Raw genomic sequence first — 15,352 nt, forward strand, 5'->3', positions numbered from 1 at the left:
ATGCTCGTGGCCTCTGACTGGCCCCCTTGCTCCCAGTCACCCCCATTCAAATCATCTTACATTCTGCTGCCACAGTGATCTTTCTAAAACAGATTTCTCCAATTTTTTTATTTTTGGCTGCACCACTTAGCATGTGGGATCTTAGTTCCCCAACCAAGGATCAAACCAGTGCCCCCTGCATTGGAAGTGTGCAGTCTTAACCACTGGATTGCCAAGGGAAGTCCCAAGAGCTCACCTATTTTAAAACTATCACTGCTTCCTAGAAGCTACAGGTTAAGCTTAAGCTTTACAATATGGCCCCAGTCACCTCCCAAAACCCCCTTCCACACCTATGGACTGCTCACCAGGTCTCCAGACAAAGGCACAAACTTCCACACTCATGCTTTTGTATGAGTCTGGAGGGTCCCCACCCCCACCCCTCTGTCCATCTGGCAAAATTCTATTCGTCCCCTAAGGCTCAACTCAGATGTCACTTCTGCTGCTTAGTCTTTCCCGATTCCCACCCTCACCCCCCTCTTCCCTTGAATCAATCACTCCAAGGCGCTCCCGTGGCACCTCGCGCAAAACCTCCGACGTGGCATTTATCAAGCAGGGTTGTAGTTAGTTATTTACTCATCTGTCTCCCTTCCTAAATTATGAACTCTGGAAGGAAAGAGGCCACATGACAGTCATGTTTCTATCCCCAGGACCAGTTCCTCTGAGTATGCTGGAGAAGCAGCATTCAGAATCTGTTTGTGAAACAGAACTAGGAAACCTTCTGAGCTCTTTAAGCAACAGAGACAAAAAGAGAGGGGTATTTAACATTTATCTTGAGAGAATAAAAAGAAGAAAGCAAAAGGAAACAACTGCTACCTGACTTCAAGAGTTTAGCAGCAGACACAGATGCTGTTCAAGCAGATGGAGGGAATTTTAACTTGAAAGGGAATTCTGTCACTAAGACACCCTGCAGCTAAAACCCCTTCTTGGAAGGACGATGAAGGAGTGTTTCTCCTTTGAAAAGTAAGTTATAGAAAGAAAATGCTGGGACTTCCCTGGTGGTCCAGGGGCTAAGACTCCACCCTTCCAGTGCAGGAGGCCCAGGTTAGAGCCCTGGTCAGGGGACTAGATCCCACAGGACACAACTAAGAGCGGGCACAGCCAAATAAGTAAATATTTTTTTAAAACGGAATGGAAATGCTAACTACCATGCTCCCCCGATTAGGACTGAAATGTTTTTAAAAATAAATCCATCATTTTTACTCTATAGTCTTTCAAGATGGAACTTATTTAATAAATGGAACATGTCAAATAAATGCCACGTTACTAAATACATTAGATATGTCTTAAAAAAGATTTTACCAAAAGGTTTCATAGTCCCTTCTGACACTGTAAAAATATTTCATTTTTCTCCCCAAAAGTGAACGATGCATCTTATTAAGTTAATATGGGGGAGGTGCAGATGGTCCGCATTTTTCTGCTGACACATTGCTGAAGCTCGTCAGAGTTCACAAGGAGGATGTTCTTATCAACCAAATGGAGCACCGAAAAAGCAGTGAATTCCAAGAAGCCGCTTTTCTTAGCATTTCCAAAAGATGTCAAAGTAACTACATAAAATGTTTGTTTTGTCTGGAAAAAAACAGTGTTTGAGTATTCACAGGCCACAGAGAGGTTCGCAGTCAGGACCAGAGATGGTATTTCTAGGGTGTCAGTGAACTGAACTGAATCTGCAGAGCTTTGTAACTAGACTTGCCTGTAGGTGTGAAAATGCTACTGTGGTATGAAAGGGCAATTCCTTCCTCAAAGCTTTTTCAGTGAGTTTCTTTCCGTGAATATAAAGATGTACAGAGGCTCAAATTTCAATCAGAAATAGTTTCTCTGGCATAAATTCTTTGGAGGCAAAAATCTGGCAGCAACATCCAGGCTGGCTTACACTGAGGAGGGGCCACAGTCAGGGAGGTAGGCTAGCGCCATGTAGGTAGAAGGGGATGGCAGTCAGGATGAGGGGAGTGGCAGGATGGGACAGCGGGGATGGGACAATTCACCCAGTCATCCAAAGGAAAGCTCCACAAGTGCTGGTGAGCAGAATGACTACAGAGGATCAAGACTTCCAAACTGGGTGACTTGGAGAATCGACACAACTTGGGGATATGTTTCATTTCCTTTTGGGATTTTCTCAAATTGCAACGTAACTCCCAACAACAACCCCAAAGTAAAACTGTTCCATCACAATCATGAGCTGGGGATCTATGGCTGCTGTTGCTGGCTAGGCGCTAAGTCGGGTTTGACTTAGCCCGCCAGGCTCCTCTGTCCATGGGGTTTCCCAGGCAAGAATACTGCAGTGGGTTGCCATCTTCTTCTCCAGGGGATCTTCCTGGAGGATTCTTTACCACTGGGGAAAAGAATTCTTTACCACTGAGGATTCTTTACCACTAGCTTAAACAACAGCTCAGCAATTAAACAGAGTCCTAGTTCCTCCTCAAGGGATACATAGAACTACAATCTGACACATACCTATGAGTTCCTCAGCAGAAACCAAGATGCCCCACCCAGGTGGAAGATGGTGACTACATGCTGACCACAAGTACACAGGCCCCATGTTGACAAACTAGCAGGCTGATGATTAAGATAATCGAATATCACTCCGTTACTGCAATACTAAGTGATCAGAAGAAAGTCCACGAGCTACTTGTAGCTGCTATTTGCCAGACAGCTCACTTCTTTAGGTCTGGTACTCTGTCTAGTTCTTTCTGTATCATCTACCTATTCATCCATCCATCCATTCCTCCCACACACAAATACTGAGGCCAGCATGAATCTAGGGGCTTGGCCAAGAACAAAAGAAACCTGACCTCAGAGAGCTGGCGTTCCAGGGAGAAGAAATGCCTAACACTGACTTCTGAAAAGTAAATACTCATTTTTCTTTTTGGTTAAATTGAATAATCTTTATTCAATTAGTTTAAACTAATTAGTATTAGTTCAGAACAATAAGAACTCAAACAAGAAAAAAATCGCTTACACATCATCCAAGGAAAGTCTCACCACAGAACCTAAAGATCTACTGCAATCAAACAATTTGCTAATTTTAAACCACTCTCAGTTTTCCCCTATTCACTCTTGGCCAAGTGTACCAATAGGAAGCTTTAATATTATATTTAAAATTTAATAAAACAGTTGGCTAACTTGGTGGCTCAGACAGTAAAAAAAAAATCCACCTGCAATGCAGGAGATGCGAGTTCCATCCCTGGGTCGCGAAGATTCCCTGGAGAAGGGAATGGTAACCCGCTCCAGTATTCTTGCCTGGAGAATTCCAGGGACAGAGGAGCCTGGTGGGCTACAGTTCATGGAGTCACAAAAGGTTGGACACAACTGAGCAATAAACAGTTTATAAAAGAACACAAATGGAGGGTCGAAAGGCCATCAGAAATCATTTTGGCTTCATTTCTCAATTTGAAATGAGAAATTCTTGAGTCGTCCAGGCAATCTAAAATCAAGCAAATGAAACCAAAGGGAACAATTCTTTTGCCTTAAGTGTGAATGTCATGGTACCTGAAAAGCAGGAGGACCACAGGAAGGGATAACACACAAAACCTAAGAATTCTAAGTGTAAGAGGAATTAGCTGCTCTGTCAAATATCTGATGGCTGAGCGCCATCTGCTGGTGAGCAATTGAAGTTCAACTACAAAATGAAAAGCAATCCAATGATTACCATGTGTTATAAGCAGCTCCTTGCTTTATAATACAGCGCAGTCTTGAAAGTACGCTTAGGAACAGAAAAAGGGAAAGTCAGCGATATGTTGAATATGGTTTTCCTTCATTTCTCTAAATAATGTTTTGAGTGTAGAGATTTCATACTTCTTTCAATTCACTTACTCCTCTCTAGCCTGTTTTAACCTAAAATACTATTTATAAATAGCATTTTAAATTTGTTTTCACTTGGTATTTCTTTGCTGTCTGGCTTTCAAGACTTTCTTAGGAGAGGAACTACCAGGTTGCTGCTGCCAGCTCGTGGACAGACTACACTGTACCATACCCACACGGTAGTAACTGGGCACCTTCACTGACTTGAGCAACATGGGGCTGCAACGTCTTAAGATTTACTTAGCTCTCAAGGCCTCTGGGTTGACTCCCTTGATCAACCATCCAAATCAATGCTAATGGTAATGAAGGATTATCTATTTGGCTAACAGGGGTTTTCCTTTCCTAACCCACAGAGAAAAAAAAATAATTGGACTAAGCGACTACAGAGATGTCTTCAAATGATAATCAGTCTTACAAGTACACACCTACCTGAAAAATCTCAAAGGACTATGCTGTCAAGTTTGAGACAACTTTAAGGTATTTAAGAGCGCTACTGAAACATCCTACTTCGCAAGTTCCACATTAGGACTTCCCTGGTACTCCAGTGGTTAAGAATCCACCTGCCAAAGCAGAGGACACAGGTTCAATCCTTGGTCTGGGAAGACCTCACATGCTACAGGGCAACTAGACCTGTGCACCACAACTATTGAGCCCATGGTCTGCACCAGGAGAAACCACTGTAAGAAGTCCACACTGCAACTAGACAGTAGCCCCCACTCACTGCAACTAGTGAAAGCCCTCACAGTAATGAAGACCCAGCACAGCCAAAAATATATATAATTTTAAAAAATGAAGTCTGTAAAAAAAAATACCTCCAAGACATATACAAATTATAAATGTAAATACCCTCTGACCTTCTAAGACCTTTACTAGAGATTAAGACTTTCACACTATGAAACCCTTTATGTATAAGGATATTTACCATTGCATTTATGTAACAGAAAAAAAAAGTACAGGTATTAAGTACATACATATGTACACAATGTAATAGAGTGGAAACAACACACATATTAATAAGAGACTAATTCAATAAATTATGGCAGCACATACAATGAAATATTATAATGCTACAAAAATCAATGATAAGACTTCGTGTTGGTTTGGGAAGATCTCCAGTATATTCAGATGATAAAAGAACATTGTAGGATAATTTGTGTAGTATATGACCATTTGTGTAAAAGATGGGGAGAAATAAGAAAATATATTCTTATCGGTTGGCATATACTTAAGAGAACCCTGGAAAGATAGACCAAAGATTATTAATGCTGATATTTATGTTGCGGGTGGGACACAGAGGAAGGGAGGCTTTTCACTGAACATTGTTAAGTGCTTTTAAAACATCTCAGCTACGTGAATATATGACTTAAGCAAGATACACCCTCCTTCCTCTCCTATGGCTGTTTGGAGTCTGGGAGCTTTTTTTGGGGGGGGGGGAGCTTTTTTAAAAAATTATTTTTAAATGGAGGATAACTGCTTTACAATACTGTGTTGGTTTCTGCCATATAGCAACATGAATCAGTCATAGGTATACGTATGTCTCCTCCCTCTTGAACCTCTCCTCCCACTCCCATCTGTCTGGGAACTTTCTACAAGCATCCTCAACCACAAGAAGAGTCAGTCTGAAGACAAAGACACAGCAAAGACATAGCTGACTCTGGATCACCACTGGCTGTAGAATTAACCACCTCCCTCAATTCTTTAACTTGGAACTTATTATACGGAGCTACTTTTCCTTACGTAAGAGGTTTTGAGTAGAATCATCGGTTCCTCATGGCTGAGGGCATCGTGACTGGGGTATTAGTGCCTGAGCGAAACCAGGTGCCCCTTTAGCTGAAGGTAAGGACAAGAAGCACCATCTTCTCCAGACCTTTCAGGTGCTTTACTTGGGCCTCTTCCTCTGACTGCTGCAGACATGACCTCCTCGTCTAGTTTCCTTGTGCATACCCACTGGAGCTTAATTTCTCTGTCCTGTGTTTGTTTCCCCCGCCCGAGTGAACCCTTTCAGAACAAGTATGACTGTACAGAAGGAGAACACACCCCACCAGGGTCACCTCTCAGCCCACCTCACGTGCCTTTATTAACTTCTGATTCTAATCTCTGCTAATTAAGTAGGCAGACTATGTCCCAAAGTTATTTACCTCTTCAGCAAACCACCCAAGATAATCAGTGAGGTAGAGACAAGCAACGTGTTGCCGCAAGTCCCATTCCATTTTCTTGTGAGTCTAGACAAGACTACATTTCCCAGCCTCCCTTGCAGGCAGATCAGAACCATGTGACTGGTTACAGCCAATGGGATGCTACATATGACACGTAGGGGACGGCATATGAGAGGGATGTGAGACCTCTATGCCTTCTCTCTCCTCTCACAGTGAATATGGAGGTCCTGTGTGAAAACAGCACAGCTGTAAGATGGGAAAACCTGCATCACCATTTGAAGGGAGCTGTCCTAGAGAACCACCAGATTTTATGAGGCAGGCAAAAAAACTTTTTCATCTGGAAATCCTGTGAGGGTCCCAGATTTTTCTAGTTACAGAACCCATGCTATCCTATTCAGTCAACCTTTCAATCAACCTTTCAATCAACAGAAATCTGCTGAGTGCCTACTATATACGAAAATCTGCTAAGTATCTATAAAAGATACAGGAAACACAAAGACTTTCATTAAGTGAGCAAGTATCTATTAAGCATTGTGCTAGGTTTCAGTCCCCATCCTCAAGGTATTTAAAATTTACATGGAGAAACAAAATATACATTTGCAAAATAAATATTAAACCACATGACTTTCCTAGCTAAATCATTTCCCCACTAATACTCCCTCAAAGCACAATATATTTTTCTTAACTTACTTATTTGAATGAATCTTTAGTTCACATCTGTCTCTCTCACTGAACTGTAGAGAGCTCAAAGGCAAAAACTAGATATTTTTTGCTGTTTGGGGCTTTATGCCACCACACTCCCTTTACCAGTGCTTGGCACACTGTAGGCACTCAAAATTTTTCTACTTACCACACTTTCTTCCTCTAAGTTTTTTTTTCATTAAGTTACTGGAGATATTTAATATTCTTGACTGCACTTAATACCACCTTGGTTCAACTATCCTTAGGTTCACCGAAATACAGAGAAAAGCATATCTTTTTTGATTTTAGCACATCCCTTACATGTCAGATGACCTGGGAAGTTAGTGTATTTCTGGGACATAAGTAAAAGAGATGAATAATTATGGCTTATCCATTGTCTCGCAGGCAATGATGCAGTTGTTTATTCCTTGGCCATTTCCTACTTCTGGAAGAGTAGGCTGGTCATGTGTTCATAACTTCAAGCAATAGAGAGTATAAATTAATAGTTTTTAGGAAATCTCAATACTATCAAATAGAAATCACCCTTCTTATACACCAAGTTTTAAACTGAAAGAAAACATTCAAAGATATAAAATGGTAGAGGGGAAACACTTTTAATGGAATATTCAAAGTCAATTTTCCCTCTGTCTCCCTTGGCTGCCAATATAGTGCTATGAAATATAAATTTGAAGGATCGTACTTTTTTTAAAAAAAAGCATCTCCAAGAAAAAGTAAATAAAAGAAATTAAATATAAAGCTTACACTCTAAGAAAATGTGAATATTTCATTATCATATTCTATTCTTTGATTTTAGCAGTTGGTCTGCTTGTTAATATAGCACTCCTGATCCATAACTACCATCTCAACCTCTAAATAACTTCCTATTTCCTATAATCCTCCATATAGTTGGTGGTGTGAAGATTAAAGCTTAGCCAATTAGCCACCCACTACAGCCTAGTTAATCACATAATCTTTGAGATGGTCAGGGAGCAGTGGAGTATGCCATGATTTTTTTTTCTCTCTCTCTCTTTACAAAGATTTAACTAATTGTGAGACTTAGCAATGCTCTCGAATAGAAAGGGCAGTTGGGTTTTCAATCAGAAGCTGTGTCACTGCTTCATAAAGTTAGGGCTTTTCTTCTTCTAAGAGACATTGTTACACAGAGACTTCTTTAACAAGTTTCCAAATACCCTCAATTAGTCAACCATTGCTTATTTAGACCTGAGTCTCACATCAAGGCTTACTGCGTGAGAATAATGATCAGTAATCCGTAAGGTAAAAACTCAGATTCTCTCACATGACAGCTACACATTCAATTACGGGATTGCTACACTGTGTCTGTTTAAGGGGAATGCTAATCTGAGCTGAAGTTTGACAATACTCTCCTCTCCTTAATAAGGCCACATATGAGGAGGAAGAGAAAAGGGGAGGAAAGGGAGGGGAGAAGGACCCCAGGAAATGAAGGACGGGGAAGAGAAAGAGCGCAAAGGTTTGGGGTGAGAGAGGAGGAGGACACTGAGGAAACAGGAAAGGAAGATGGAAGAGCTCAGGAGGACAGAGAGGCTCAACCGGCTCTCAGGGAGTCCTGGCTGGGTCAACTCTTGCAATGTTGCTGCCAGTTACTATGTGGCTTTGAACGCCCAACAAGCAGATCACTGCCAGTTCTCCAACAGTACATGCTTGCTGGTAGTCCAGTATGAATGACAAAAGGTGCCAGAGAGAGTAGGCCCGGAACATTTTCAAGTTCTGGTGAGGCTTTCTGGTGTCTGTGAGTCGTGACCTAAAGGAAAGACATGAGCCACCCACCTGCCTATCCCCCTAGTGACAAGGCAACGCACGTCGATATCAAGAATGACAGAGGCCATCAAAAATGCTGGAGGAATCCTGAGATTAGGGAAGCGACCAAAGATGGCGGAGGAGCCGAGAACTAGGAACTGACCTACGGGAGGACAGAAGAAGCCTCTGTGAGTCACGGGGGACATCAGAGCAGGAGGGACAACGAGGTTTATCCAGGGACAGAGCTGAGAGGTCCCTGATGAGGTCTCAGAAATGACTGGACAGCAGGAGGCAGGAGAGCAAGGTTGAACCAGGAACCCAAACTGGTCACCTCTACAACTGAATTCAGACCCTCAGAAGGACAGATCCAAGTGAAAGAGTTATTCAGGCATGGGAAGCTGGGGAAGGAAGTGGGGATTCAGGGGTGTTAGTCACTCAGTCGTGTCCGACTCTGCAATCCCCACGGACTGTAATCTGTCAGGCTCCTCTGTCCATGGAATTCTCCACGCAAGAATACTGGAGTGGGGTGCCGTTTCCTTCTCCAGGGGATCTTCCTGACCCGGAGATTCAGGGGGTAGGGGAAAAAGGCAAAAATAACACTCAGGTATGGGCAGGTGAGTGAAATCAAAGACTGGAAACTCTGGCCTCAAATCTGAGGCAATCTGCTTCCAGCAACCTACTTGACCTTAACTAGTGTTAAGTGTTAGTATTCATGCACTCACTCACCCACACACATACTATCAAACTCTGAAACTGATTAGCCTTCGGATCTAGTGCAAGTTACTTGACCCCTCTGAGCCTCAGTTTCTCTTCTATAAGGTGGGATGTTATAAAGATCTCCTAAGCACAGGCGCTTACAGCTTGGCACAGGGCCTTGCATGGAGAAAACACGCAGCAGCTGCTAGCTACCAGTGCTCATCAGACCCCATGAGGGAAAGAAAGGGTTTCAGTGGTTTCCAACTGTTCTCACCCCCACTGGAGCTCCCCCCAGAATACTCACTCATTCAGACTCTGCAAGTATATTGTCCGGACACTTTTTTTTTTTTTCTTAAAAAAATTTTTTATAAGCCTTGTGGGTGATTGAGTGCCATAATTAAGAACAAGTGATATAAAGTAGTATTTGAGCTGGAAGGGGCATTCAAACCAAATTGGGGATCTTGTTAAAATACAGATTCCACTCAGGAGGGCAGAGTTGGGGTCTGAGACCCTGCATTTCTAACAGGCACCCAGGTGAAGATGACCCAACTCGGGAGCAAACAGTGCTTTAAATAGCAAAGAAAGATTATCACAGGACAGAAGAGGAGTGAACAAAAACAAAAAAAGAGAAGGAGGTGACAAGCGATAAAAGAAATTCTTACATACTGAGATTTAGGGAAGTCATTCTGGCCTACAGATTTTCATGGGGGAGAAAAAGATGAGTTAACTTGAATTTTATGCTAAAACAGCTTGTATGTGGCTTATCTAACACCCATTGTACATCTGCTCTATTTACTAAAGAAAAGGGCACACTGACCTGAAGTGAAGAATGTCTATGTTAAAAATAAAGATGCAATGCCCCTCTTCCTAGGATGCCAATGATGGTCCTCCTTTGAGGATAAGCAACTCCCTTCCCAGGTGCCAAGGCCATGCTGACTCCCTGTGTATGTTCTGGTCTTTTTTTTTTTTTTTTTAACCTTGAAGAAATGTATCCCTGACTCGTTTAGTGTTCTTTGTTCTTGCAAGATATAAAACTGTGCTAAAAAAAAAAAAAAACCCTGCATCTCTGGACAGTTTTTCAGAGTAACCTGGGAATCTGGCTTGGGGGCTAATCCTCAGTTTGGCTCAAATGAAACTTTTCTACTCTTATTACTGTTTATTATTTTCATCAACAGTAATGGAGAAAGGAACCAAAAATCAACCATACATCCCCCCACCCCACCCCACCAAGACCTCAGGCCTAAACTGGCCCCTCGACATCATTAAATGACAGTGAAGAGAAGCAGAACCTGACACACGGAAGGCTCTCACCACACAGTCACCTCCACGACAGAGGAGGAAGATTTCCAAGTCTTCTCCTCCCGCCATCCCCTCTACCTGGCCCTTCCTCACCCAGGAAACTTCCTCGCTCGCCATGATACTTCTGAGTTCGTTTCTGAACTTCCAAGGTAAAGGCCCATGCCTGCAGACGGTATTCTGTCCTCACCTTGCAAGACCTCCTCGCTCACGGGTTTTTTTTTTCACCAACCCTGAATCACCGCTTTCATCCTCAAATTTCCACTCCTGCATCGTCCCGAGAAGGCCTGGGCACGATAATGGACCAGCCCCGCTCACTGGAGGCCTCCCAGTCCGTTTACAAACCCTGTCCAGCACCCAACTCCTCCTTCCCTGACTTTAGGCCTTAGGTGAAAGAAACAACTCTAAGATTTCCTCTTGCTTCCTGGAATTTCATCACTTCCTCTCTACAAACCTTGAATCCCAAGCTCCTGAGAAGACTGGAACGGACAAGAAGCTGCTCCATCCTCTTCCGGTCACCCTCTGGCAGTGATTCTGCAGCCTCTGACTGCAGACCAGAGTCACCTGGGACCACTCTAGGACCACGCCCTCCAAGCCCCGGCCCCCATTAAAGTAAACAAACCGTTGCCCTTGGGAAGCCATATTATTCCTAACCAGGAACAAGCTGCCACCCCCACAACAAAGACCCCATCCCTCATGGGGAAGGTGGAGAGAGGCAGGTTTCATCCTGATCTCATTTGTGCTGGGTCCCTTAATGTGGTGAAGGGGGTTCTAGAGGCAGCCGGGGAGGGCAGTTCTAAAGATATCACAGTTTATACTTTATTAACTTCAACCGGAAAGCTGGACCCCTCCTCTGAGTCTTCCACCGGAGTCGGGTGCAGAGCAGCCGACAAACTCCGTCGAGTGTGAATCACACTCTGGCAAAGATCAGAGAAGAAGCCAAGGGCCCCCACTCCTCTAGTCCTGTAAGCCATAGACTACACAGTCTTTAGGACACATTTCTACAAGTCAATTAAAAAGAAAAAACATCATCTTCCAACACAGATAAAAACATGACGTCCAGAGTTTAAAAGGCAGCTAACATAGCAGAAGTTCAACCAGGGAATGAACAGACATTTTCTGACTTCGTCTGTATTCTATCCAAATAACCATCTTCCAAAATGGGATTCAGCTGAATGTGCCTGGTTTACTCAAACCCAGAAACTTAATGAAAACCAGGCTGAACAGAAAATGACAGTCAAGCACTACAAATGAACAGACAGGATGTATTTCACCAGATAAAGAAATTAAGCCCTTCGGGAAACAACTGTAATCGCTGCAAGTAAGTTTCGCCGGCTGCTTAATCCCTGTAAAGGAAAGCATCATACCTGATAAGATCGGGTTCTGCACCCTCGTTCTTAAAGGAGGCCAGAAGTAGTCTCTCTCGAGTTACAAGATCATCCAAGAGGTTCTGTCTTCGGTCTCCTTCGAGCTGTGTTCTGCAGGCGACTCGTTAAGGTCCAAAAGTAGGTGAATTACCTCATTTGATCTATTACGTTATTAACCCCGCTCTCCAAGTCAGAGGGGACTGTTACAAACTCGAATCAACCCTACCCTGAAGAGGCCTGAGCCAGCGCTCTCCTGCTCTGATCTCAGCCTTCACTGACCCTTCCAGTAAAGGACCTGGACAGAACCATCGCAAAGGACTTAAAAACAGTGAACCAGACGCACCATGTGAGATCATTCACTGAGAAATACAGTTGGTAAAAACGATTTTCCTCCCAGTGGCCAACCCTGAAATGTTCTTCTCTACAGCACACTGTGGCTCAGGGAATCCTTAAGTTCTGAGTGCTGGTCACAGTGGTCAAGGGTTTTTCCCTTGACATTAATACCTAAGATACTTTGTTAAAAAGGAAAAAAAGAAAAAAAAATAGCTTTGTTGCCCTCTTTCATATTATTAACACCTATTAATGCACCTACAATATATGTTATAAAGTGCTACTTTCTACAGATTTGCTCTAAAAAAAAGCTGTTGCCATCAGCTCACTAAATACTCTGCATGATTTTTAATAATTCTAAACAAAATTACAAAGAAATAACCATATTCTAAGGTGTTAATCTATGATCTGTGCTAGACTAGGGGTCCAAAAGCCTACTATTTCTGTTTTGATCATTATCCATGGTCTTGACCAATTCCTTCAGTGTTTTGGATCGGTTTCTTCAGATGTCCCCCAGGTAATCTCTCATACCTTTTCCAACACAACTCATGGCCATAGTTTTCCCAGTTCGTTAAAGAGTGGGACTATTGCTTTGGATTTATAGACACTTCTCGGTTTGAGAGGGATATTAAATCCTGCATTTAGGCCCCAAAAGTTTGAGAACTTGGCAGAATACAGTAGTTTTCCCTGGGTGGGAAAACCACGGCCCAGTGAATCTACTTTGGTTGATAATTTTGAATAGAAAGAGCTGGATAGCTAGCAAAAAAAGCAAATAAACCCATAAAAAAATGTTCCCCGGTAACAGATACTAGCTAGAAAAATCATAAATCCCCCCCAAACCAATGTAACTACGCAGTGTTATTGACTCTGGGCATTTATAAAATAATCATGGATACATTCTCTCAACATTCCAGAATGCCCCGATTTCCTGAGAAAAATGACTACTACGGCTTTTCCATCTCCTACTGGACTACGGTCACTACGAACCCATCTTGGAAACAGTGAAGCAGCAACTGTAACTAAGAAACAGTGAGCAAGTCCTTCCTCTGCACTAATAAAAGGGCCAAATATTAGCCTTCTGATCAGTGCAATATCAAAAATAAATACAGGGTGTTTCAAATCAGTGGTAAAATTGTCAGTAGAGCAGAAGCGGCCCCTGGGGAGGGTAAGAGGGGTGGGGAGGAGAAGGGACAGAAGCTATGACATAAATTATACAGGACAAAACAGGAATTTTAATTGTGGAAGTTACTAATTATATCACAGTGCTGATTAGCCTTGTCTTCCATTCTATGCTCAACCTACTCTGGCAACCTGTGGTTTTGCTGGGATTTCAGTTCTTCAATCCTCCAAGTGAGCATAAACTCAACGATAATCCAATATTATAATTAAGCAGATTATGGATCAGGGGTTTAAAAGTAAGAAATAAAATTACAGAAATATCATTAGAAAACACCTTTGGAGAACTTTCTAATACTCTAGAGTAAGGAAAGTCTTCCTAGTCGAGAATGTCAACCCAGAGGTCATGAAGGAAACTATAAATCTGTATAAAAATTGTAACTATCTGCAAAATAAAAGTACAAGTGGCCAATTAATAGTGGCAAATTTTAAAACGGCAAAGGATATAACAAGGCATTGGAAAAAAAACAAGAATTATGTTAATAAACTGAAAAAAATGCAGTTTTACATTAATGAAAGATATACAAATTGAAACATACTGTCATTTTTGCCAGCCAGATAAGAAACCATGACAGAAGGCTCTAGAAAGGGCTGAGGAACCAAGCACTCTCAGACATCCTCAGTGGGAATGGAGATGCCAGACTGTCTTCTACATACCTAATGGAATTTAAAAGGCACATTCTTTTAACAGGAATTTCTCCTGCAGATACGTTCACAAGACTATACAAAGATGTAGGAGCAGGGAATTCCCTAGTGGCCCAGTGGCTAGGACTCCGCACTTTCACTGCCCAAGATCTGGCTTCAATCCCTGGTTGGGGAACTAAGATCCCACAAGCCACCACTTAGTGCAGCCAAAAAAAAGGATGTTTAGTGCAGCGTTATTTATAATAGCCAAATACTGGAAACATTTTAAGGTTTGTCAATAAGGAAACAGCATACCTTGGCAATGGCATGTTCTGTAGCCCCCTTCCCCCAAAATAGAATAGGAAAGCCCTGTAGGTATGGATGATAATGAAAACATTATCATTTATGAGCACTTACTAAGTGCTACATAAATTATTTGATATGGAACAATCTCCAAAATAAAGTGTTAGACAAAGCCAAAAAACAGCAAAGAGCTGAATAGTGAATGGTATGCTCCCACTGCATCCATTAAAAACATATGTTGGTATATACACAGAAAATTTCTCAGAGGATATAGAAACAATTGCCTCCAAGGAAAGGGAACTGGGGACTCAGGGTGTAAGGGAAACTTCCCATCTACTGGGTATTGCTTCGGACTGTTTGACTCTATTAAATGCTAACTAACAAAAAGTTTCAGAATGAAACATACGATACGATCCTTCTGTAGTCAAAAGCATTTTATACTTACATGTACACATATCTGTTCATGCCTAGAAAAGGCTGTGATAATAGGAACCAACTACCAACACTGTTAACTGTGGAAGAATAAGCTAGAACAGGATGGGGATGCGGAAGTGAGAGAAGAGTGAACAACTAACAACAGAAAATGTACGGGTAGAGGGACTTCCCTCGTGATTCCTGTGGCTGAGAATCTGCCTTGCAATGCAGGGGATTCGGGTTTGAGCCCTGGCTGCGGAATTAAGATCCTACAGGCTGAAACTACTGAAGACTGTGTGCTGAGCCCATGGACCACAACCAAGATCCGACAGAGCCAAATGATATTTTTTTTTTTTAAAAAAAGGAAATCGACAGGTGGAAAGCACCTTTTATAGAAAAAGTAAAGGCAAGTTTTAAAATTAAGCAGACAACTGAATTTAAACTATTAATTAACCAACAAAGAACATCAATTTTAAGAGCAGTAAAACTTGGTGATTATGTTTTGAAGAGGAGGAGTAACTGGAGGACAGAATCACAGACAGTTGATGCTGGGACAGGTAAGTCGAATCTCTTGTTCACCCGACCGGAAACCATGGCAACAGCGGGTGAGAGCCCAGCTCCTTCTCACCACCTCGTGTGGGGCTTCTCTACCCTGAGGCCCCCAGTACTGCTCACTTAACTTTGCCACTTCTTAGC

General features: G+C 42.3%; 1 protein-coding gene across 1 annotated transcript in view; it reads right to left on the reverse strand.

Annotated features, from left to right (window-relative positions):
• STX8 (syntaxin 8) overlaps positions 1-15,352 on the reverse strand; it is a 199,299-nt gene that overhangs the window by 160,835 nt on the left and 23,112 nt on the right. The window contains exon 4 of the mRNA XM_052658283.1: positions 11,810-11,920. Within this exon, the coding sequence (XP_052514243.1) occupies positions 11,810-11,920 (111 nt within the window). The remainder of the gene's footprint in view (positions 1-11,809; positions 11,921-15,352) is intronic.

The sequence above is a fragment of the Budorcas taxicolor genome, chromosome 19 (genome assembly GCF_023091745.1).
Source record: "Budorcas taxicolor isolate Tak-1 chromosome 19, Takin1.1, whole genome shotgun sequence".
NCBI classification, from domain to species: Eukaryota; Metazoa; Chordata; class Mammalia; order Artiodactyla; family Bovidae; genus Budorcas; species Budorcas taxicolor.